We start from the raw sequence: 22,623 nt of genomic DNA, 5'->3' as shown, positions 1-22,623 counted from the left end.
TAATCTAAATATTTAAATGTTACACGAATGCAATTTTGAGTAATTTTCATCAAGCGTGTTTCCTTTTTTAATCTTCTATTCTCTATCTTTAACGCATCACTACATCAAAAACTTTCACATGTAATCCACTGTATTTATTCATATATTTTATTTATTTTATGCCTTGCTCAACTAACTAGAAAATAAATATAAAACAGAGTCAGTATAATTATGAAAAATTTGACCTTTTACAATTGGTATGTAGCAATTAATTATCACGACAGATTAGCAAAAAGTTACCTGCCAAATATATATAGTATATTTATTTATTTCACTGTATGTGAACCATATTTTGTTTAAAATTTAAAACAATATTTAAGGCCAACTCCTGTGCCTCAATAAAATCCTAAATTTTTCCATTTATTATCTCATGATTCATGCCAACTTGTGACTAGTCCAACTGTGGAACTTTCTTTCTGTGATGAGCAGCCTAAATCTGTGTTTTAGCTTTGATTTTAAAGTATTGCTCTTTTCTTTTAAAGCACTGCAGGATATGGAAGAATATTTCTGCCACATCAGCAAAATGTAAAACAGGTCACTATCATGTTATAACGTGATAAGTTTATTGTTAAAACTATTTACTGTATGTTTCACATAATAACACAATGGTGTGTGTGTGTGTGTGTGTGTGTGATCTTGTGTGTGATGCATAACCTTTCATGTTATAACGTCATAAGAATATTACTTTACGTCACTAATTCATTTATCAACCACTTAATCTGACTACAAAAGTATACTGAGAAGTATTTTATGACACTGTAGTTTCCACAACCTTGCAGAATGTGTATTGCTTTAGTGCCGAACATGTGATTCCCTCCTTGTTCTCAGCTTGTTGTAAAATCAAAAGTCTTTACACAGCAATGACTCTGAGTTGACAGAGGAACTGAGTAGAGGAAAGGAAATGCTGAGTCTTTTCCTGGGATGTTTGAAAACACACGCTGAGTTATACATTGAGTTAACAACACATTGAGACAGAGAGGAAACTGCAGGGGGCAAAGTTCAGGACAAAAGTGTGTAATAGTCTATCCTAAAAAAATGGTCTTTATTAATATTTAAGAACTGTTTAATCTTTATGTTATTTACAATCTAACCCTCAACCTGCATCCCAGTCACATTTAGGGATTTGGTTTTGGGAGAAACTTTATTTGTTCAGTGAGTAATTATTAACCTGAAAACTGTGTCCCTGATTTTTGAAGAAATACTGAAAAGTTTCACAATTAAATGTCACAAAACATCCACAATTTAAATCAAAATCTAGATTAGCAGTCTGTCTAAAATCGACAGAATGAAGATGAATAGATTTTAAACAATTTTGCTGGGGTTTTTTTGTTTTGTTTTTAACTTCCAGACATGTCACCAAAGTATTCAAGTCAAGTTGACCAAACTATTACAGGAAGCCATGCAAGTGTAACTTCAGTGTAAGTGTAAATGACATGATCATACTCTCATTTGTCATCAAATGTCCCTTATATTATATTTATAGCGATTATTTTTAATGAATCTGAATATTATTAATAGTATTTATACATATTTACAAATATATTTAGTGTCCAATTGACTTACTCCCTTTATTGCATGTATAACCACAACCACATAACCACAACAACAACTACTACTCTTGTATTAGTACATTTGATACAATCATTGCATGCATGTTTTATTAGATTACCAGGCATTTATAAGAGTACATTACTTATACTACAGTTTTATTTGTGTATAAATTGATCATTTAACATAAAGCCGTTTATTTATTTTATTTTGGTCAACGTGGCTTTTATTTTGAAAAGAAATACGGAGACAGTTGCTGGTTCTGTCGTCAGTGGATTGTCCTCCACAGCAGCGTCAGTCGGACTAACAGGAGCTTCATCTGAAGACGGACACAGCTCTGCAGAACCAGAGAAATAAACTCACCCGATCACCACAGCAGCATGGGTATTAATTCATCTGTTCATCTATGTTAATTCCGATGATTATAGATTCATGATCATTTCTGACTGTTTCTGTGTGGTCAGTGTCACGTGTTAATTCTACCAGGGGCTTTCATTATTTTGTCAGTAAACTTTAACTAAGTTGTGTGAACAGAATGAGACTTTTAGGATTTCATTTACTTTGATTTTGTTTTAAAAAGGTGAATGATGGCATATCATATTTATATTTTTAAATACATTAAATCAGATGAAACAACTTGAAATGTGACACTCATTACATGTTGGCCTGCGTTAAAGGCACAAGTACTGTCAGAGTGGCCACAGTCAATTTACAGCCTTTAAATAACACTTAAATTGTCAATTCAGCCTAAATTCTTATATGACAAGATACAATCAGGATTTGTGTTCAATTGTACTAATTTTGTGTTGCAATAATAGAGTTCACTAGAAAGTTAAACAAACTATTTTAGGGTTATTTCAACACTGCTTTACAGCGTATACATTTCACATTAAATCAATACAGTACAATAGTGTTTGGATTTCCCAAATAATGATAAATACTAAAATAATGACATTTTTTCTTTTGGTAGATTTACTTTGCATTCATGAAAACCTGATTAAATATCTCAATTATAAAACATTACATTTATTAACATACACAATTCTAATTCTAAATTATCACAGAATTTGACAGACACGATCTATGATGTCTTGCGAAGATGAGCCTCAGTGTCAGCAATGACGCTTTTACGCTCCCCCTCTTTTAGATTTAGCCGCTAATACAGGTGTCAAACTTTAAATTTACATCACACTTAACTCTTCACAGATGCTGTGAATCTGAAGGGAACTCAACAATCGACATGTGAGGGAAACTACCCAACAGGTAACTACAGGGAGACCAGCTATGTTTGTTTGATTTTGTTTTTAAAGAATATTTCACACGTGATGTGAAATATAGACGTTTCAAATATGTTTATTGAGCAATCATTCCATAGAACACAAACAGTTATATCAATGCTCAGACTTGCAATTAGAGAGTAAAGTAAATATTCAAATATACATACTGTACGTGTATATGTACTGTATATATATTCATTAAAAAAATGTTAGGTATAGGTAAGTAAAATAACTAGTATGGCAGTACGTATCAGAAGAGGATTTAATAAAAATAAAGCAAGTGCTTTACATAAAATACATAAATAATTCTAAAGGAAAATAAATAAAGATTATCGTGTGAATCAGTCAGTAAATCTCTATAAATATGGAAAGCTATGAGCAAATCAGGAAAATTCAGGAACTCCCTTTAGTGTCTTTATTATTCTTTAGAGTCTTATTATTATTAATGCATTCCTTATCAATTGTTTTTGAGTTCCCTTGCAATACTTTTGCAATCCTTCCCAATAACTTTTGCATTTCCTCGCAATAGTTTTCCCTCCCTGGTGCTACCCAGAGCTCGCCCGCCTCTCCCTGTGGTCCCCTATCCCAGGCCAGCACTCATAATCCAGCTGGATCTCCACAGCTCCAATAAATAGAGCTACAAATAAGGGATAGCCAGAATAACATTTGTGTTTCCTCCCTGGCTCTCAGACGGCCCTGTACTTGCTCCCTGCGAGAACTCCCCGGAGCTCCACGGCCCTATGCCCCGAGCCAGTACTCATCCTCCAGCCAATAAATGGAGTGGGGAGCAAATGCCATACATGGCCGGGCAGAGCTAACTGTTTTGTTTACAGCTCAGACTTTACTGTTTGGGTAGCAGTACCCAAGGCCTTGTTAAAACTAAAGGTGTGGCGTGTGCTCATCACTGCTATGAAGGAAGTATTTTCACTTAAATCCTGCCCAATAGAGTGTGAAATGAGGTACTTTGAGTATTATTTTTGCCAATTCAGGGAAAACCTAACGTGTAAAAGAGAGGTAACCAAGGAAGAAAATCATGTGGTTGATACCTTGAACCTGTGATGTCTTTAGAAGTCACTTATTAATCCGAGTCATTCAAACACGACAATGTTTGACTGACTGAATGTTGGATTACTGCATGAATTTATAGCGCAGGTTGCTCATTACAATTGTAGGTTGTAGTTTTATTCATGTACATGTAAGACTGTCTTACACTGTGTATGTTTTCCAATCCAACCCAGTTCTATTTATAAAGCACATTTTAAACCCATCAGGTGGACCAAAATGCAGTACACATGATACAAAATCAGGAAAAAAGTGGCCTAAAAAAACAACAATAGATAAGTTACACAAAAGACAATAAAATACACATTCGGAATGAAACTAAGGTAAAACACACATAAAACAGAGCTCACTCTGGGTTTATTGGGTTATGTGGGATTGAAGTGTGAGATTCAATTTCTTAGTCCTGCTGTGCTCCAACTAACTTTATGATATGTTCAGTTCTGCCCGTGGTGCTGGATGTGGTGCAAGGTCCCGAGTGTCGTCCTGCAGATGAACACTTACAGGAATCGCTGCAAGGGAAACTACGCATTCTGCAGGTTGACAACGCTGAGGTCAACGCTCTGTTCACGGTACCGCTCATATTTAACACAAACAAACACACAGCTTCTTAATGAAACGAAAAATATATCCATCCACGATGCAATTTGGTCACGGATTTACAAAATCCCAGTTCCTTGTGTCTACAGGAGTTGTCTGCTCATGTCACCGCCATCAACAGTGAAGAAAAAATTATTTTTGTCCGATTCAAAACCTTTGAAGAAATATGGAGGTTTACAACATATTACACAGTAGGTATGTTTGAAATCAAAATTAAGCAACATACTGTATTCGAATGCATCGCATACATTTGAATATCACTTTCCTGATTTCCAGGTTTCCTCGGTCAGTGTTTGGAAAAGTTTTTGTTTGATGACAAATTCTGGCTGAAGCCTTTGGAGGAGAATGTTGCTATTGAGGTTTCCATTCAGGAGGAAACACTTAGTCTGATGCACAAAGGCCTCCTCATGCAAGAAGGTATGACATTTGTTTTTTTTTCAACATGAGGAGGAATTAGGGTTCCCTCGTATGTGCAAATATACAGGAGCAAAAAATATTACAGCAGAAAACATGGCTTATATAACATGTATATAACACGTTTTTTCAGTGACCAGTTACCTAATATATATATGTAATATAATGTTATCATTGTGCCTTTTAATTTATTTATGACTTGATTTTAATTCAACTCTATTTGCAGGTTCACTGTTTGCTTATTGTAGTGCCAACCAAATGTTCGACAGCTCTACCTCTGGAAGAGACCTGTACCTGGAGCAGGGAGACATCGCACACTTTGAGCCTCCCTTCCTGAGCTCAGGTTGGACTGTCCTCTGCCTCGATGATGGAGCTAGAGGCACTGCACCCAAACCGTCTCTGGAGCCTGTTATTCCTTTTCATCAGTGAGTCACCTCTGCACACTGTTGGAAAATATTGTCTCATATTGACAAGTATCCCTTTCACTATTCTTAAACCATAGAGCAGGTAGTAAATGTACTTTTTTTTTGTCTGGTCGTCCGATCTGTCTTTTACAGATGGTTTCTCAAATCCTGTGCTGAGAGCATTTTAGTCGGAGGTGGGAAACCTGCCTGTGACTTTCCTCTGCAGATTGGTGAGTAAGGGAATATGAATTGACATATCTGATGAACATAACTGAGGGCCTTCACATTAAATTGAAACTACGTATTCTTACTCATCCCCATTATAAAGTTGAATATATCTACTCTATGTTTATTCCATCCAGCCAGAGGAACCTGTCTATCCACAGAGGAGTACGTTGCTGATGTCCCTGATGAGTTGAGTTTCGCACCAGGTGATCGCATCATCATCGTGGGACTGCTGGTGTCTTGTTTTGACTGGTTCACAGGGAAGAAAGAGGCCACGGGCGAAGTGGGTCTGGTTAAGACAAGCCTAGTGAAACCGTCCACTGACATTAATAAGTAAGTGCATTACATACACCAGTGTTTCCCAACCCCGGTCCTCAGGGAACACTGCCCTGCAAACTCTGATCAACACAATATTTCTGTTGTTGAAATTGTCAGAATTATCTCATCAGTATATTTTTCTTCCCTTTCACTGTTGCAGCTCAGCAGATGAGTTTTTGGAAGAAGAGGAAGGGCTGTTCCTCAGTTTGCAAGAGGACAAATTAGTAAATGAAGTAATAGCTTTATTCAAGAAGACATCTCATAACTATCAACTGGGTAAGGAAGACAGCGATATTGCCATGTTCGTGTCACATAAAAAACACGTCAATTGACACTAGGGGTGGGTGATATGACATTATTACATTGTGAAGGATTAAAACTTAGAGAAGCAGAGAGATCGTAGTATTGTTCTAAAGGGCACATTCTATCTATTGCTGTTTTATGCTCTTACACAGACACATCTGGTTTTTCCTCAGCAAAATCACACTATTTTCTAGTCTGCACCATGCCCAGCCTAGATAAACAGCGATTTGACCAATCACAGCGAACTATGGGCAGTGTCATGGAATTCTGTTAGATTGTAGCAGGAAGCCACGGCTGAAAAGGAAAAACAAAACAGAGGAGTTTGTTCCTAAAAAAAGAGCACCACCTCCATTATATGAAATGTAGTTTGGCAGATGGTCATGTTTCACTAATATTAATACTGATGCTGATAATATTTGTTGCCTGAAGTGCAACAAGACCTTAGCTTGCGTTAACTTTCCCGCTTAGCTTGTAGGTTGCGGTCAGAAATCACAGGGCGATATAGAGAAAAGGTGTTGTTTACCTTTCAAATTAAAAATGAAATGTTTTACTTAGGCAAAACAGTCTGAGACTGAGTGTAATTAAAGTTTTACATACTTTTGTGTTGACATTATGATGTCAAGCTATGAATATGAGACTGCAATGAAACACCCTTAAGCCTAGTTTAAGTGCAATGTTTGTTCGGGTATATATGCAGTGTATCGCTGCACATCATCCATGAGGGTATGGTCTGTGTTTATATAGCCCTTTTCTGGTCTTGAACCACTCAAACCAGTTTAACACTACTGTTTTCCAGTCACACCCATTCACTCACACATTCATACATCCCATCCGTATGCAGTGTTTTTTTTTTCAAACACACATCTTTCATTCGGACACACAGACTATTGGAGCTGGGAATCCAACCGTAAACCTTCCAGTTGATTGAGAACGCGTTCACCATGGCCCCATATGCACACTGAAATTGCCATGAATGGGGATTGTGTGTCATACATTGTAGTTTCTAAAGCGGCACCACTGAATAACTACATGTCCACCATTCCGTATAGATGCCTGAGGGATGATTGGCTGATTTGTCTTTAGAAGTAGCTCTACAAGACCACACTGATACATATGGAACACAAATCTTGTATGTAAACTCCATACAAAAGGCCCCTGGTCGGACCAGTTTACGAACCCAGGTCTTTTTGCTGTAAGGCAACAGTGCTAGACACTATCCCGCACCAGTGGCCAGAACAAATTCCTATTATTGTGTATTGAAGCAGATTCTGATTCTGCTGTTGCCCTAACTTCATCATGTTTCTTGCATCTCAGATATCATCAGTCACCAAGACTTTGAACAGAAAGCATCATGTAAGTATGTTTGTCCAAATGTCACAAAAAGCCTTCTTAATTGTTTGTCCTCTTTATTTTAGTGCATTTTAATTACATTTTTCTTTTGCAGTCAGCCCTTCAAGTAAAGATTATACTCAGCAGACAGACCTAAAAATAAATATTCGGCGGATTCTTGATCAAGGAAAAGACTCATCTTCAGATTTCATGAATGACACCATAAATGGAAACCTTGAGGACTTGGTCCTGCCCACACAGGCAAACGACACATGCCCTCCATGTTTCACTGTTCATCCAACGGAAACAGAAGGAAACAAGAACAACACTGAGAACTTTATTCCTCTCTTCAATTTTTTGGAGGGACAAGACAGCAAAGTGGAGTTTGGTGTGTTGTATGGACAGAGTTCAGATGTCCTCACTTCCACTACTTTCTGTGGTCACTCCGACGAGGAGGAGCTGATTGCCTTTCTGGGTGTTGCCAGGGAAACAGCCAGGAAGATGCAACTGTCTTGGTCACGGACTCGTTTGTGCTTCCTGTTGGGAAAACTCTGCGCTGGCAGGTCAAAGTTCAGCCAGGCTAGGGTTTACTTCGAGGAGGCTCTCAGTGTTCCACAAGAATGCTTTAGGGACTTCAAGCTGTTGGCCAGCATCTACTCCAACCTAGCTGCCATATATCTTTTGCAAAAAAACACCCAAAGTTTCTGTAGTGTGATGGAGCGGTTTGGTGCCTTGCTATTGGGAATCCCAGAGTGCCTAGAAATCTTAGAGGATGATTTAGTTCTTAAATACATTCTCAAGAAAGCAGTCCTGTCTCACAACAACACAGCTGAGGCCCGGGCTTCATATCTATTAGCAAAGTACCACTGGACATGTGCTGAGAAGGTGAATGCTGTTCCATACATTGAGAGACTACTTGTTCTTGCTGCTGAAGCTCAAAAAACATGGAGGTTCTCGCCCAGCCATGGATACTTGACCTTGGCACAACTTTACAGGGAACTCTGCCTCCCTCACCTCAGTATCAGTTCAGCAAGGACAGCCTCTCTACAGCCATGTGCCACACTGAGTGACTGTCTCAACAGCATGCTTCTCATCCTGGACAATGTCAACAAACTGTACGGGATCACAGAACAGAAAGCCTCCATCCCACCTCAAGTGGCGCCATTCTTACACCAAGCTCTCTCTTTTACCACCGCGGTCCAAGAAGGAGGACGCCAGTACGATGTTCTGAGACATCAACTGACAGTTTGTCTCTGCCAACTCCTTTACAAGCACAAAATGGTTGAACAAGCCATCCAGCAAATGCATGACCTCATCAACAACAGTCCACCTTTACAGCAAGTCACCATCTCTGTACCAGAAAGAAACAGTGCCATCATCTGGCTGGCATGGCTTCATATTGACAACAAGCAGCCCAGTGTTGCATTGGAGATATTAGACATAGTCCTATCTTCTATGCCAGAACACTGCACGACCCCTCAAGAAGGTCAGTTTCTATGGTTACATGTGATTGTCAATTAAAATGCTTGATTAATCCATATATATATATCCAGTCCATATATTGTTATAACAGTTATAGCAAGCTCATTGTTAACACTTTTAAGTTGGTAAGAAGATCTAAATATGTCTCAGCACTTGTAGAAATGTTTAGCATGTAAATTTGTTTTGTGAAATGCAATTTCAGCGATAAACTGCAACTCTCACTATTTATGGTCTAAGTTTCAGCTGTTCAGTTTGGTGACAATAGACATATTTATTAGTACTTAATTTCCTAATGTAATTGTACCTCTATAATATGGGTATATGCTTGTAAGGTGAAAATGTGTTTCATTGCACTTGAAGGTGTGGTCCTTAACATGCGTGGTGTTGCACTTGGATGTATGGGCAACTTCCAGAGGGCAGTAGAGAGCTACCAGGCTGCTGTCGAAATCTACCAAGAGTATGAGGACTTGCCAAAGTGGGCTGTAGCTCAGGCTAACCTCGGTGAGGTTGTACAGTAATGTAATGACAGATGGTTCTTCTCATGGTCTTCAGCTGTGTGAGATGACACTGTTCTTCCTCCTCTTTAAGGGCTGTTGTGTCTGAAAGCTGGAGCTAAAGCACTGGCGGAGAGGTACCTGACTGAGGCCGTTCAGCTCTTCTCAGAGCTGGATGAAGAAGGTCATGAAGCAAACTTCATCACTGTGCTGCTCGAGCTGGGACAGCACTATGTGAAGCAGCAGCAGACGGACTATGGGAAAGGATGTTATGAGTGGGCTCTGTTGCTGGCAATCAATGCCAACATTCTAGACTGTAAGTTGAATGAGTCAAACTGTCCTTTACAGAGGATCTACTTTTTATTCTGTGCATTTGTTTTAATTTGTTCCCCTTTTACGACAGGCCAGCTCTCTGCAACCAGAAGCCTGTGCCATCTGTATGAATGTGAGAGCCCAGAGCAGGTTCAGTGTATCATCTACAGGGAGCACCAGGTCCAGTTACTGAAAAGCACAGGAGACAGAGGACAGGAGGGAGAAGCACTGGAGGCCATTAGTCAGCTCTACCTCAAACTGGGAACAAGAAGGTATGTATGTGTGTCAGAGGCAATTACTCTGGCAGGCAAGGGAAGTTTCCTCTAAATTGTCCTAACGTTAAATACTAGACCTATATGTTTACATTTTAAACTAAGACCAACATGGCACATAAACATTTTTTGTTTTCTTTTCTTTTCTTCAGGGCATACCGCGCAGCTCTCGACTATACTAAGAGCAGTCTAGGTGTCTTCATCGACCTGGGCCACAGAGAGAAGGAGGCATATGGTTGGCTGCAAGCTGGGAAGATTTATCACCTGCTGGGCCAAAATGAACTGGTGGACCTTTATGTTCAGGTCTGATCACAACTGTGTAGACATCATATTTGTAAATGCTATGTCTTTACTCAGCAGGTAAAGTAGGAGGAGTAGTACTGTAAATTCTTTTTTTCATAGCCCAAGGCGTTAAGTTTTCATGTCATCTGGATCTATGAGTAACACTTTATCACTTAAATCCACAGAGTGACATTTACACATGTGGCACAGACCTTTTTTTATACACACAAACAAAATGTGTAGAAAAAAATGGTAACTGCTACAAAAAAGTTTCTCCTAATGACCTGCTGTTGTTCATACACCCAAAGAGCAAAGAACATGGATTTGTGTTTCGTTGTGTCCAGGTAGCTCAGGATGTCGCCCTAAAAACAGGAGACATCGCTTTCATCTTGAAGTTTCTGGAAGCTGCAGGAGATATTTTCTTCAACAGCAGCCTGGACAGAGACAAAGCGATCATCTTCTACAGGGTCTGAATCAAGCCTCTCATTTACATTTACAGTTTGAATCAATATCTTGCTTCTCCTGACTCTAAGGCTGTGGATATGATGTGCTGCATGTTTGTGTGTGGTCCACAGGACCTAGCTCTGCCCATGGCAGTGAAGAGCAGCTGTCTTCAGACCAGGCTCAGATTGTGTAATAAGCTGACTGAGCTGATGTTCAGTCTCAAGTTGTACGGAGAAGCTGTTGAGTTTGGACATGTGGCACTGGACATCAGCATCACTCAGGGTAAGAAAAAGTGTTTTTTTAATAATATATATTATTTACAATATATATATATATAAGATTTAAATTACGTTTATTGTATAAGTAATCAGTACTACAATGATTGTATGTAGTAATGGGTCGTTTCAATGTTGTAGATCACATTTTGTTTTCAACGACCTTCATTTCACTCACATTTCAAATTTGTGAAAAGATACAACAAGATAATATGCAATCTGGATAGTAGCATGTTGGTGACAAGTAAAACATGAGAATAGTTTTAAATGGGCCAACGGTGGTTCACTCCATTAACTGGAAGGTTGTGGGTTAGATTCCGCTGGCTCCTCTTATGTTATGAACTGCCTTCTTCTGCTTTTTGTGTTCTTACATCCAGATGATCATCTGAATGAGCGAGTGGCCTATCACCGCCTGGCGTCTCTGTACCACTGTCTGGAGCAATATGAACTGGCTGAATACTTCTACTTGAAGACCCTGACCCACTGTCCAACACTTCTGCAGTTTGATGAGGAAACGCTATATTATGTCAGAGTCTATCAAGGCCTAGGGGACATCATATTCTATGACCTGAAGGTAAGGGATTACTTCATAAATCGTTCAGTTGGCACTGTGTGAGAGAGTTCTGAAGAGGCTTTCTTTTAGCGATACATCTGTCATGATCACCCATGTGTGCTACATAATTAAATATTATTACATACATATGTACATAATTACATATTTAATAGTGTGAAAATGTTGGTGTTTTCTCTCCAGGACCCATTTGATGCAGCAGGCTACTACCACTTGGCTCTTGCTGCAGCCATGGATCTGGGCAACAAACGCTCTCAGCTGCAGCTGTGCACACGCCTCGCCACCATCTACCACAACTTCCTCATAGACAGAGAGCTGTCCCTCTTCTTTTACCAGAAGGCCAGAGGGTTCGCTGCAGAGCTGAATGTGAGAAGGATCGACATTTCGCCAGATCAGCACTTTAGCAGCACGCCACAATACAAGATCACCAGAGAAGACCGCAAGGAGAATAAAAAAAAAAATTTGGGTTAAGTGTTTTGGGGTCACAGGGTGGAGTAGTGGTTAGCACTGTTGACCTGAAGGTCACCATCTGGTTGTCTCAGATTTCCATTTTAACAGTTGACCACATTTTGACCATAAGTTTACACAAAGGCATTCAAAGGTACAAATAGTTATTGGTCCATGCATTAAGTGTAATTCACTTGCAGTCAATTACGTTGTATATTCAAAATCTTGTGCTATGCTGAAATACATTTGCCTGCATTGTTTTTCCATCACATGAAGACAAGCATAAGTGTTAACTTGTCCTGTTCTGTTCAATTTGTAAAATTCAAATTGATCAAGGATATGGAGAACCGAAGTGCACTCAGGTTTCAGAGTATGAATGACAGCATTAACTAGGATGCTATGGGTCCTTCCCAGCCATTTGCTGTGCCAAATCTATCACACGGAGAATCTGCTGTTCAACATGTTTGCCTCCAAAAATGTCCTCCGATACCAAAGTATAAAGCTGTACACATTTGTGCTTGTCATTTGTCAAGACATAATTCTCCAACTTCGTAACAAATATTCTTCTCCCATAAACAATAAATAAACAGCCTACAACACGATGAACTGATATTTATTTACATTTTCACAGTTTGTGCATAGTGATTTTTTTTCATAATTGTATTGGATTTTACGTCTTTATCTGTGTGATATCTGATCCAGTGATTTTGATCACTATCGGACCAATACTGATACTGGGATATCGTATCGGCTCATCAATTTTTAAGGTCTGTAATTTGTTTCAAATTGCTTAAAAATAATCTTTATGTTCTGTTGTTGTTATTAAATAAAGTTGTCTGTAAAAAATAAAATAAAAGCAGTTGCCTGTCATCCTTGCAATACTGTCCAAACTTGAACAATCATGAATTCAGACCACAGCAGGAGTTTTGGTGGTGCTGTAAACAATCCAGATGTTAGAATATGGACAGTTGGCATAGTTTGTTTGGGGCCTGTTGCACAAGACTGGAATAAGGGATGAAAAGGTGAGTCTTCAACAAAACACTTCGTTTTTCCTGCTGTGACACTGTGGTCCCATAACAATAATGTTAGCATTAAGACATAAACATGAATACAAAGACATTCAGAGACATTCAGACACTCAATCGTTTTTATTTCACCAGAGAATATGGTGCTCTGAACATGATATGACTCAGTATGTTTACACACAAGCTTCAGCAGTCTCGTTGTCACTCATTCTTACACAGTGGTCCATTCACCATAAATAAATAAAAGTAACTGTGTGATCAGTGTGATCTTCATTGCCACGCCTTAAGGAGGGACGTACTTCTCCTCCTCTGTCCGTCTGGATTCAGTACCAGAGGCAGTGCTCACCCAGGCAGCAGAGTGGAGGAGCACTCAGCTCTGGCAGGAGAAGCAAAGAAAACCTCCTCTATCGCAACTGGGAGGCTTTTCACAGGACAACGGAACGCATCTGGATGCGTAATTACGCACGGGATCACGCTTCAACATCCAAGTTCCGCGATCAGGATACGTTTTTCTTATGACGTATGCAGCTTTAAGAAGACTTATGTGTGCCGTGCCAGTGGAATTCCCTCCTCTCCATGTGAAGTGAAGAAGGTATGAGCTGGTGATCCAGTGAACATGAGCGCGTAAAACCTCTTCTCTTCGGTTTCCTCACATCCTCCTTTCACAATGGTCATCTTTCTATACGCAGCTCTGCTTTTTGGTTTCAAACAGTCGCTCGGCGCTGAGCTCAAGTCCTCATGTCCGACACGGTGTGATGTGAGCAACTGTCCGAGCCCGAGCTGCCCCAGCGGCTACGTGCCCGACCGCTGCAACTGCTGCCTGGTTTGCGCGCAGGGGGAAGGAGATCCGTGCGGCCGCGAGGACGATCTGCCATGTGGGGACGGACTGGAGTGCAAACTCCCGGCACGTAAAAGACTGTCCAAGGGATTCTGTCAGTGCAAGTTAAGCCATGACGTCTGCGGCAGCGACGGGAAAACGTACAGGAACGTGTGCCACCTGAAGGCGAGCAGCAGGAGGGCGCAGCAGCAGGGTCTACCCGGCATCACACAGATCCAGCAGGGACCGTGTGACATCAGCGTAGGTACGATCTGTGCAGACACACCGCCGGTCTAGTGGATTTATGTTATGTGTAATGTTAAATGTCCCTTACATCACAATATATTATGGTACCACCATTTAATTTCTAAAGTATTCATCAAGCAATATCACACAAAGAAAATATATTAACTGTCTTTATATTGAAATAGTTTTGTTTTAATTAGTTAAATCTTACTGTTAGCTGCTACGTAATATATATATGTGTGTGTGTGTGTGTGTGTAGGAAAGGTAAGAAAGGTGTATGGCCTATGGCAGCGAGCACAGTGCATTCTGGGAGTTGTTGTTCATCTACGATCCAAAAAAAATGTTCTGCCTTTATCAGCCAAGAAGGCATATTACGCATTTCTACTACGCTGTATATGACCCAGTTTTAATAAACTTTTATCTTTCCACCATAAATACATGTAAACTATGATGAAAAGCTAGGTGGGGACAAAAGGAAAAAAATATATATTTTCTTACAGGAAACTGGAGTCTGAAAAGTCTTACTTACCAAAGTCCATAGATAAAATCAGTGTTTGTTGCTCACAGGGAGATTTTCCCTCAAATTTTCCCTCTTTAACTGTCCATCATTTTGTCTGTGTTAATGCTTATGGCACTTTTTTGTGTGAATAAACTTTTTTGGAATTCAAATTTAAACTTTTCTTATAGCTCAACAGAACACTGTGAAAAAAATTCCTCTTGAGTCACTAGAGGGTATTAAATTATTGCTGCTGCTGCTGCTGCTAGATAATTCAAATAAATGACTTCCTCCGTGTGTGAAGACTGTTCCCCAGAGAAACGCTGACCAGATGGAGTGTTTTAGAGAGCACATGTGAAAGCCTGCTCGACAAAAGGAAAAAAAAATAGATTCAAATGTTGTCACGGCAAAAATGAATAGTTAATTTAGTACTATTCTTTCTTCATTACTGGTAATCTGGGCTAAAGGGATGATTTACTACAACCGATGTGGGAGTGAGGACTTGTGGGTAAATCATCCAACTATTTCTAGTGTACAACGCCCAAAAGGATGTGATGCTCCAGTGAGTGTGTGTGTGTGTGTGTGTGGGGGGGGGGGGGTGTCTGTGTTAAGGACCTTTTCTGGCAGAAACACTGACCTTGTCAGGGTCACTAGTCCTCATGGAGAACAAAACTCGGTCCTAATGAGGCAGAACCTAATTTCTGAGGAATTTGGTTTAGTTTAGTGGTAAGAAGTGACTTCTAATTAGGTTAAGATTAGGGTCAGGCATTATGATTAAGGTTTGGGTTAATGCTGTTTTTCAGGCTGTCCAAATGAATGAACGTCAATACAAGTCATTAAAAAGATAGTGTAAAACCCTCTTTCTCTGTTTGTGTAAACATGCACGTGTGTGTGTGTGTTGGCTACACTTCAAACTCAGAGCAGATAAAGGGTTACTGATCAAAGGGAAATGTAAATAAGATGTGCCACAACTTGGAGCTGCCAGGACTTCCTGCTTCCTCAGTTCATATTTCTTGATTTAGATCTGTGTGTGTGTGTGTGTGTGTGTGATGATTATAGCAGCCAGCAGGAATCTGTTTCATCCATCAGCCTGTACATCTTTGCTGACTGTGACATTTACAGACCCACAGAGGAACACTTCTCAACAGACACCGGCTCTCTAGGAACAGGGTAAAAAGTGTATATAGTATCGCCACCAGCTCTAGAATATCAATTTTGGGCTACTTGACATTGACTTATTGTTGTGTTATATAAACTGGAGACACACAGAATTCCATCTAAATTCCATCTCATCTAATATGAAGAGTTATTCTTTTGCAAAAAAAAAAATGCTTTTTTTGCTAAGTACATACATGCCAACATTTCTCTCCTCCTCCACCTCTCACTGCGAGGTGGAGGTGGAGTTGATGGGGGTTGTGAGAAGTCAGCAAGCCAGGCAGGAGACACAAGTAAGACCACTTTGTTTGCAGATAATGTGGTCTTTTGAGGACATTTCAGTGTGTTGTTATGGACAGGATGTTGAAAATCCACAATCCTTTCCTCAACCGAAACAGGTGCTTGTAAAGCTAAAACTAAACCACATTCATAACCAGGAAATGGTTATCATTAGCCAGGTAATTCTGTATATACAAATTGTCTTATATATACATATATGCATGTATGTATATATACATTCAAACCCAGTGGCCTCAGGCTGGATTTGGATTTTGTCTGTCATTAGAGAATCTCTCTCTTCAGACTAAAATAACAAACCACATTTTCCTCAAAGGCAGACTTGGCTTGGCAGCAGACAGTGCAGCTGTGGTGAAGGAATGTAACTCATTATTACTGGTTGAAGAGTGCAGGGTGTTTCCACTTGACCCAGGCAGTTTCGCCTTGATATTTATCAGAACTGTCAAGTGTGTGCCATTAGGTAGAGGTGTTAATGTTTAGTTTGATTGGCGAAACACAGTAGAGTGATTTCCTGGTTCAGATTAATGTGCATCAGTGCCAGAGTTAGACAGTTATGTGTCTCCATGTTGTAGGAATTAAAAGGCCAAGGCATATACAGTAGATCCTGCACATTTTATAATAGGATGTAATTCTTTTTTATTCCCCATCTGCTTGTGTGAGTGTGGTCCAATACTTGGGTACTAGGGAACATGGTGACTCAGTGGTAGAGCGAGTCATCTTTTGTCTTTTGTTTGACAAGTTAACCTAGTTCCCTGGTGTCCTAATGCATGTTTTAGTCAAAATACCTTAAGGATGAAGCACCATAGCAGTTCACTCACCCTGACAAAACAGCCCTGTTCAGAACACTCGGTTTTTGAGTGCCTGTCTCTTTAAATCACTGAGTCACTGAGGCTCCGGCAGCTAACAGCAGTTAGCATTTGGAAAATCGATTCTAGCTGGACATAGCTGTATATCCACTGGACACGTAAATCCTGGAAGTTTGTGTAGAACTCTGTGCTGCACTGTGCAGCCAAGAATAGAACACTTCGCATACTTCCACTCTTCTGGATACTATTGACCTCGCCTGCACTCTCGCGCTGTTAAGGATAAAGCGGAGCTCTGCGAGACAACAATTCCGTCTAGAACACAGGTTCATCTTGGTCAGTGTCAGTAATGTCATTGAATTATTCTTAATTAAAAAAAAAATGGCTTGATTATTAAAATCTATAATTCTTCCTGCTAGTATAGGTCCTCCACATGCTGCAAGTCCTCGCTACAAGTTCAACTTCATCGCTGACGTGGTGGAGAAAATCGCTCCTGCTGTGGTCCACATTGAACTCTTCCTCAGGTATTCTCTGTTTGTGGTTTTGTTTTTGTACATTATGTCTGAGTAAAATATGCAATATTATTATTAATTATTAATTATTATAATAATTATAATTATTAATTGTTAATATTTTGTATTATTATTTTACTCCTAGTGGCTTTTCAATATATTTTTACTTCCTATTTGGCTTCAGGAAGAATCCAGAAGACTACATCCATTTTTATCTATGGCGCACACTTTTTTAAATCACAGATAGTGAAGCTTAAGATAAGATTACTATACATAATACCTTCAGTTAACAAATCTTAAAAAATTGGATTAATATGAAATACAAGCTTTGTTTTTAACCTAAGCCTTGATAATAAGGGCAGAGTGGACACAGACAATAAACAGAAACCCGCCTAGTTCATTCATTCTTACCTTCTCCCATCAGGCATCCTCTTTTTGGTCGGACCATCCCTCTGTCTAGTGGATCGGGGTTTGTGATATCAGAGAATGGACTGATTGTTACCAACGCCCATGTAGTCTCCAGCACCACTCCGGTGTCCGGTCAACAGCACCTCAAGGTAAAAGAAATCATTGATCCTTTTCAATTTAAATAGTCACAGCTTTATATACTGTATACATTAATATTAATGGGGTACTTAATACGAGTTAACTGCAACTACGTAAATAAGATGTGCAGAAACGGTCGATCGGTCCTCCTTTTGTTGAAGAAAGTGCAGCATTCACTAAAACACGTTGGAGCTTCTTCTTCTTCTGATAATAATAATAGTAATGTCAATTAAAGAGAGGTCATATGTTTCTCTGCAGTGACTTTAGTCTCTGAGTCCTAACTTTGTGATTTAAAGGGCTTAACAGTGACTGTTGTATGTTTCATTTCTTTTTTTTCTTAGTTTAAGTGCACATGAGTCCTTAGGAGCACGGTGCGTTCACTGACGTCTGTATGCTGCGTGTGCCTATAATCAGGGAAAACGAGCCGTGACCAAAGAGCCGCTTATATTAACTGCTTCAGGCTCTGGTTTGGGGTCGGATGCGAAAATAGAATCCTTGTTAGGGGCGTTGTGTTTTCTCTCTCGTAACCAAGGTCTGCTGTCACTCTCACTACAACCAGATCAGGTCTTGATTATCTGTGTTAGGAGCCAGGCCTTTCTCTCTCTCTCTCTCTTGGTCTTTTTTTGATGGCTTTAGAAAGTCATGTCTAATACCATCTAATGCTATGATACTCATATCAAATTAATCAGTGTGCCACATCTGATGCATGTGCAAGATGATTTTTGCACCAGTGGTCAAAACTCAAAATGCTTCTAGTAATTTGTGTCCACCATTAAGCTTGAGTGTTATATTCGTGCCAACATGTAATGTTCCCATTCCTTCCTCAAGGTACAAATGCATAACGGTGACACATATGAGGCCAACATCAAGGACATAGACAAAAAATCGGACATAGCCACCATCAAAATCAACTCACAGGTGAGGTCACAGCTTGCTTCGTGAAATGTAGGGCGGGTGGAATGTCTAAGCTAATATTTATAACAGGCTGTGATGTGCATACTAGCAGTAGCATGCATTGTAATAAAATGTATTTTTAATCATAATATAACAATAATGATGACTATATCACTAATAAAAGTTTTGCAGCTGGGTCTGAGTCCATATCTTACCATTGGTAACGTTTGTGTCTCTTCCTTACCTTCAGACAAAGCTGCCTGTGCTGTTTCTGGGCTTCAGTGCAGACTTAAGGCCAGGAGAGTTTGTGGTTGCAATCGGCAGCCCCTTTGCCCTCCAGAATACTGTCACCACTGGCATCGTCAGCACTGCCCAGAGAGACGGCAAGGAGTTGGGCCTGCCGGACTCTGACATGGATTACATCCAAACAGATGCTATCATCAATGTGAGATTATAACATAGCTGAAAAAAAAAAATGCTGTATAGCAGTGCAAATGATTTGAGTTGTATGGTGTCTATTTGTACACCGCAGCAGTGTTTCCCAACCCTGGTCCTCAGGGAACACTGCACTGCATTTTTTAGATGTTGCCCTGCTGATTCCACCTGATTCAAATGAACAGCTCGCCTTTGAGCTTTGCAGAAGCCTGATAACGATCTGAATCAGGTGTGTTGGAGCAGGGCAACATCTAAAACATGCAGGGCAGTGTTCCCTGAGGACCAGGGATGGGAAACACTGCACCACAGTACCATTTCTAACTGCTACCTTTATCTTAACAGTACGGGAATTCAGGAGGACCTCTCGTCAATTTAGTAAGTTAGTTTTTTTATTGCTTCAAAAAATAAAAAAAGTGTTTTTGTGGTTGATGTTATCATGCCTATGTTTGGACTTTGTGACATTATTTTAATGCTGCATCCATTATCTGAAAAAGAGCCATGTCAAGCAATACTATCAGACCTGACCGAGGGCGCATTCGTGTGTATACAGTAGTGGAACAGGGGTGGGCAGGGACAAGAATGTTTTTTCCCCTTCAAACTGCTGAATGACTGGGACTTTTGAGCAGTAGAATTAACCCAGCTAAGTGGCCTTCAAAACTAACCACTTCCTGTGTGAACTCATTTGACAATAATTGTGTTTCTATTTAAAAGTTACACACTACAGCTTTAAGAATATGAATTGCATGAATGTATTTGCAAAAGCTCTGGCTTTACATTGTCTGGAACATACATATGACTCAAATAGTGCTGCAACTGACAATTATTTTCATAGTTGATTAATCTGACAATAATCGAGTACTTGATTGGTCCGTAACATGTCAGAAAATGTTGAAAAATGTTGATCAGTGTTTCTCAAACCTGGAAAGTATGATGTTCTCAAATGTCTCATTTTGTCAACAAACCAAAACCAAATATCATCCAATTTACGTCGGTATATCTCTGTATTTGAGGATGGTGAAGTGATCGGCATCAACACCCTGAAAGTGGCGGCCGGAATCTCCTTTGCTATTCCATCGGACAGGATCACTCGCTTCCTTAATGAGTCCCTTGACAAGCACAACAAGGGTGAGTGTAACGGTGACGTCACGGAGCACAGAGCTGAAACATTTGAGAGCATAGAGCGGAAACATACAGGAGCTAACTGCAGTCTTTTTCAGATGTGACATCTATAAAGAAGCGTTTCATCGGGATAAGGATGCTGACCATCACACCAGCGTAAGTCTTACCTCATGAACCTCTTTGTGTGAGGCAGTTGAGTCAGCCTGAGTTGTTGTGGGTTGTAAGTTCACCTTAAAAAGTAATCCACCAGGAATGTTGTTTATGCATGTGATAAAGCAGTGTTTTGCCCGGTGATGTCATGTCGCAGCATAATTTGAACCAGATTCAGCTTTAATGACTGCCCGTAACCACTCTACTCTTGTGTGCACAGTGTTATTTCAAGTTATATCTAATCATCATCTTTTTGCATTTATTTTCTTCTCTTTCTTAGCTAAAAAGGGCTAGTTTCACTTTTTTTTAGCTGATGTGTCTTTGGAAACTACATATCGGTAACAATTGATGGGAAAGTATTATTTGTAAATGCGTGTGTGTTCCAGGTTAATGGAAGAGCTTAAGCAGCAGAACCCAGATTTCCCGAATGTAACCAGTGGGATTTATGTCCATGAGGTCATTCTTCACTCACCTGCACAGAAGTACGTTTCATTTAGTCATAATTTGATTTAAAGGGTAACTAAATGCCCTCATCTGGATAATGTATTGTGTCACTTCCTGTTTCTCCTGCCCTCTGTCAGACAATCTCTGCTATTATTTATCTACTGTTACAGTCAATTCACTGAACAAGCACTCATTTTGTAAATCAATTATTGCTTTCACCTTCTGTTGGCGACACATGGCGACTTTATTTTCTCCCAGATTTGCCACTTTTAATCTCGTAATCTGCAACTTTATTTTCTTGAAGATTTGCCTTTATTCTCAAAATATGACCCCCCTCCCTGGTTTTTGGTTTGTTTTGCAGGCCCTCTGATTAGTGTTCCAGTAAAGGTCAATTCAGGCTCACGTTACTTGCATATTAAAATTGGATTAAACGGGAAACGCTTGTTATCCGTTTTTTTCCATTTTTCATTTCAGCACAAAATCGAGTCGTCAAAGAAAACCAATGGCAAAATTTGAATGCAGTAGCTGGCGTTTGACCAGAGAGGCAGTAGATATGGTGGTTTTTATCACATGTACAATTTCAATAGTTCAATACAGATTTGCACCTGGATCAACAAATAGCATAAGATATACATACACGGGTTTGTACCTGATACAAGTGATTTGGATGTAGTTACTCTTTAATGGAAGCAGCACCATCATTATTACACATATAACTCTACCTTTTTATTCCTCACCAGAGGTGGCATCAAAGACGGTGACATAATTGTGAAACTGAATGGCAAACCTCTGATGACAACAGCCGACCTGCAGGGGGCGCTGCAGGAGGAGACGGCCCTGCTACTGGAAGTCAGGAGGGACAACGACGACCTGCTCTTTAACATCGAGCCTGACGTCATCATGCAGTAGTCGATTCAACCAACACAAATCTACGGTGGATGGTTGAAGCTCTGCAACAGTGAAGTTGTTCTTATGTGAAATGCACACATCCGACTGTAAATTGTACCAAAGTAATGGGAGGACAGTTTGACATAAGAACGAAAATGGAACAAATTAATTTTGAGATTTACAACTGTACCTCTTGCCTGTCCAGCCAGGTCAACCCTGTTGAAATACCCTGCTGAGTCACTCAAAGGGTTAGTTCAGTGGGAACTGATTTTAGCCATTGAACAAAACAGGAAGTTAGAGCTGCATTGTTGTTGAATCAATAAGTTAAGATGGTCTTAATATTATGGAAATATCACATAAAGTGAAGAACATCTTATCATAGACTTCAACAGACTGATATGTATAGGTCAACCTTTTGTTAAGTTGCTCGAATCAGTTTTTCTTTGTGGCTGTGCTGACACCCACTCATTGAAAGTACGCCTCTGTCTCAGGCTGGTTCTCAGCATAGGGGTGCAGTCAGTGTTAACTATGTGTTAGTATACAACCACATTTCAGAAACCCTGAAATCTCTCACTCAATCTCACACGAGCATGGGTCTGACAACCATGTGTTCACCGGTTACTTCCTCCACTAAACCTGCCCCTAGTAGGGAACTCTGTCAAAACATAGTAGCCCAGTGTCTCCCAGTTTACCACTCTACA

The 22,623-nt window shown here is 39.9% G+C and overlaps 2 protein-coding genes across 2 annotated transcripts; both read left to right on the top strand.

Annotated features, from left to right (window-relative positions):
• Positions 1–2,673: 2,673 nt before the first annotated feature.
• On the top strand, positions 2,674–13,578 carry sh3tc1 (SH3 domain and tetratricopeptide repeats 1; the record flags this gene model as incomplete). The annotated part of the gene is made up of 21 exons (XM_083906144.1): positions 2,674–2,698; positions 2,794–2,850; positions 3,555–3,617; positions 4,365–4,495; positions 4,613–4,718; positions 4,800–4,940; positions 5,164–5,362; positions 5,495–5,571; positions 5,704–5,899; positions 6,045–6,160; positions 7,502–7,540; positions 7,632–9,002; positions 9,359–9,499; positions 9,587–9,808; positions 9,896–10,088; positions 10,229–10,379; positions 10,703–10,825; positions 10,934–11,084; positions 11,455–11,651; positions 11,832–12,087; positions 13,409–13,578. 21 exons carry the CDS (start codon positions 2,674–2,676, stop codon positions 13,576–13,578), a joined length of 4,125 nt encoding a protein of 1,374 aa, XP_083762270.1.
• A 209-nt stretch (positions 13,579–13,787) lies between these two features.
• On the top strand, positions 13,788–21,943 carry htra3b (HtrA serine peptidase 3b; the record flags this gene model as incomplete). The annotated part of the gene is made up of 10 exons (XM_083906133.1): positions 13,788–14,202; positions 17,359–17,458; positions 17,871–18,003; positions 18,821–18,910; positions 19,137–19,331; positions 19,664–19,696; positions 20,332–20,446; positions 20,539–20,596; positions 20,977–21,072; positions 21,775–21,943. The coding sequence occupies 10 exons, from the start codon at positions 13,788–13,790 to the stop codon at positions 21,941–21,943; spliced, it is 1,404 nt and encodes a 467-aa protein (XP_083762259.1).
• Positions 21,944–22,623: the final 680 nt, after the last annotated feature.

This window comes from Microchirus variegatus (assembly GCF_963457635.1).
Source record: "Microchirus variegatus genome assembly, chromosome: 2".
NCBI classification, from domain to species: domain Eukaryota; kingdom Metazoa; phylum Chordata; class Actinopteri; order Pleuronectiformes; family Soleidae; genus Microchirus; species Microchirus variegatus.
This window is presented reverse-complemented; position numbering and strand designations above follow the sequence as displayed.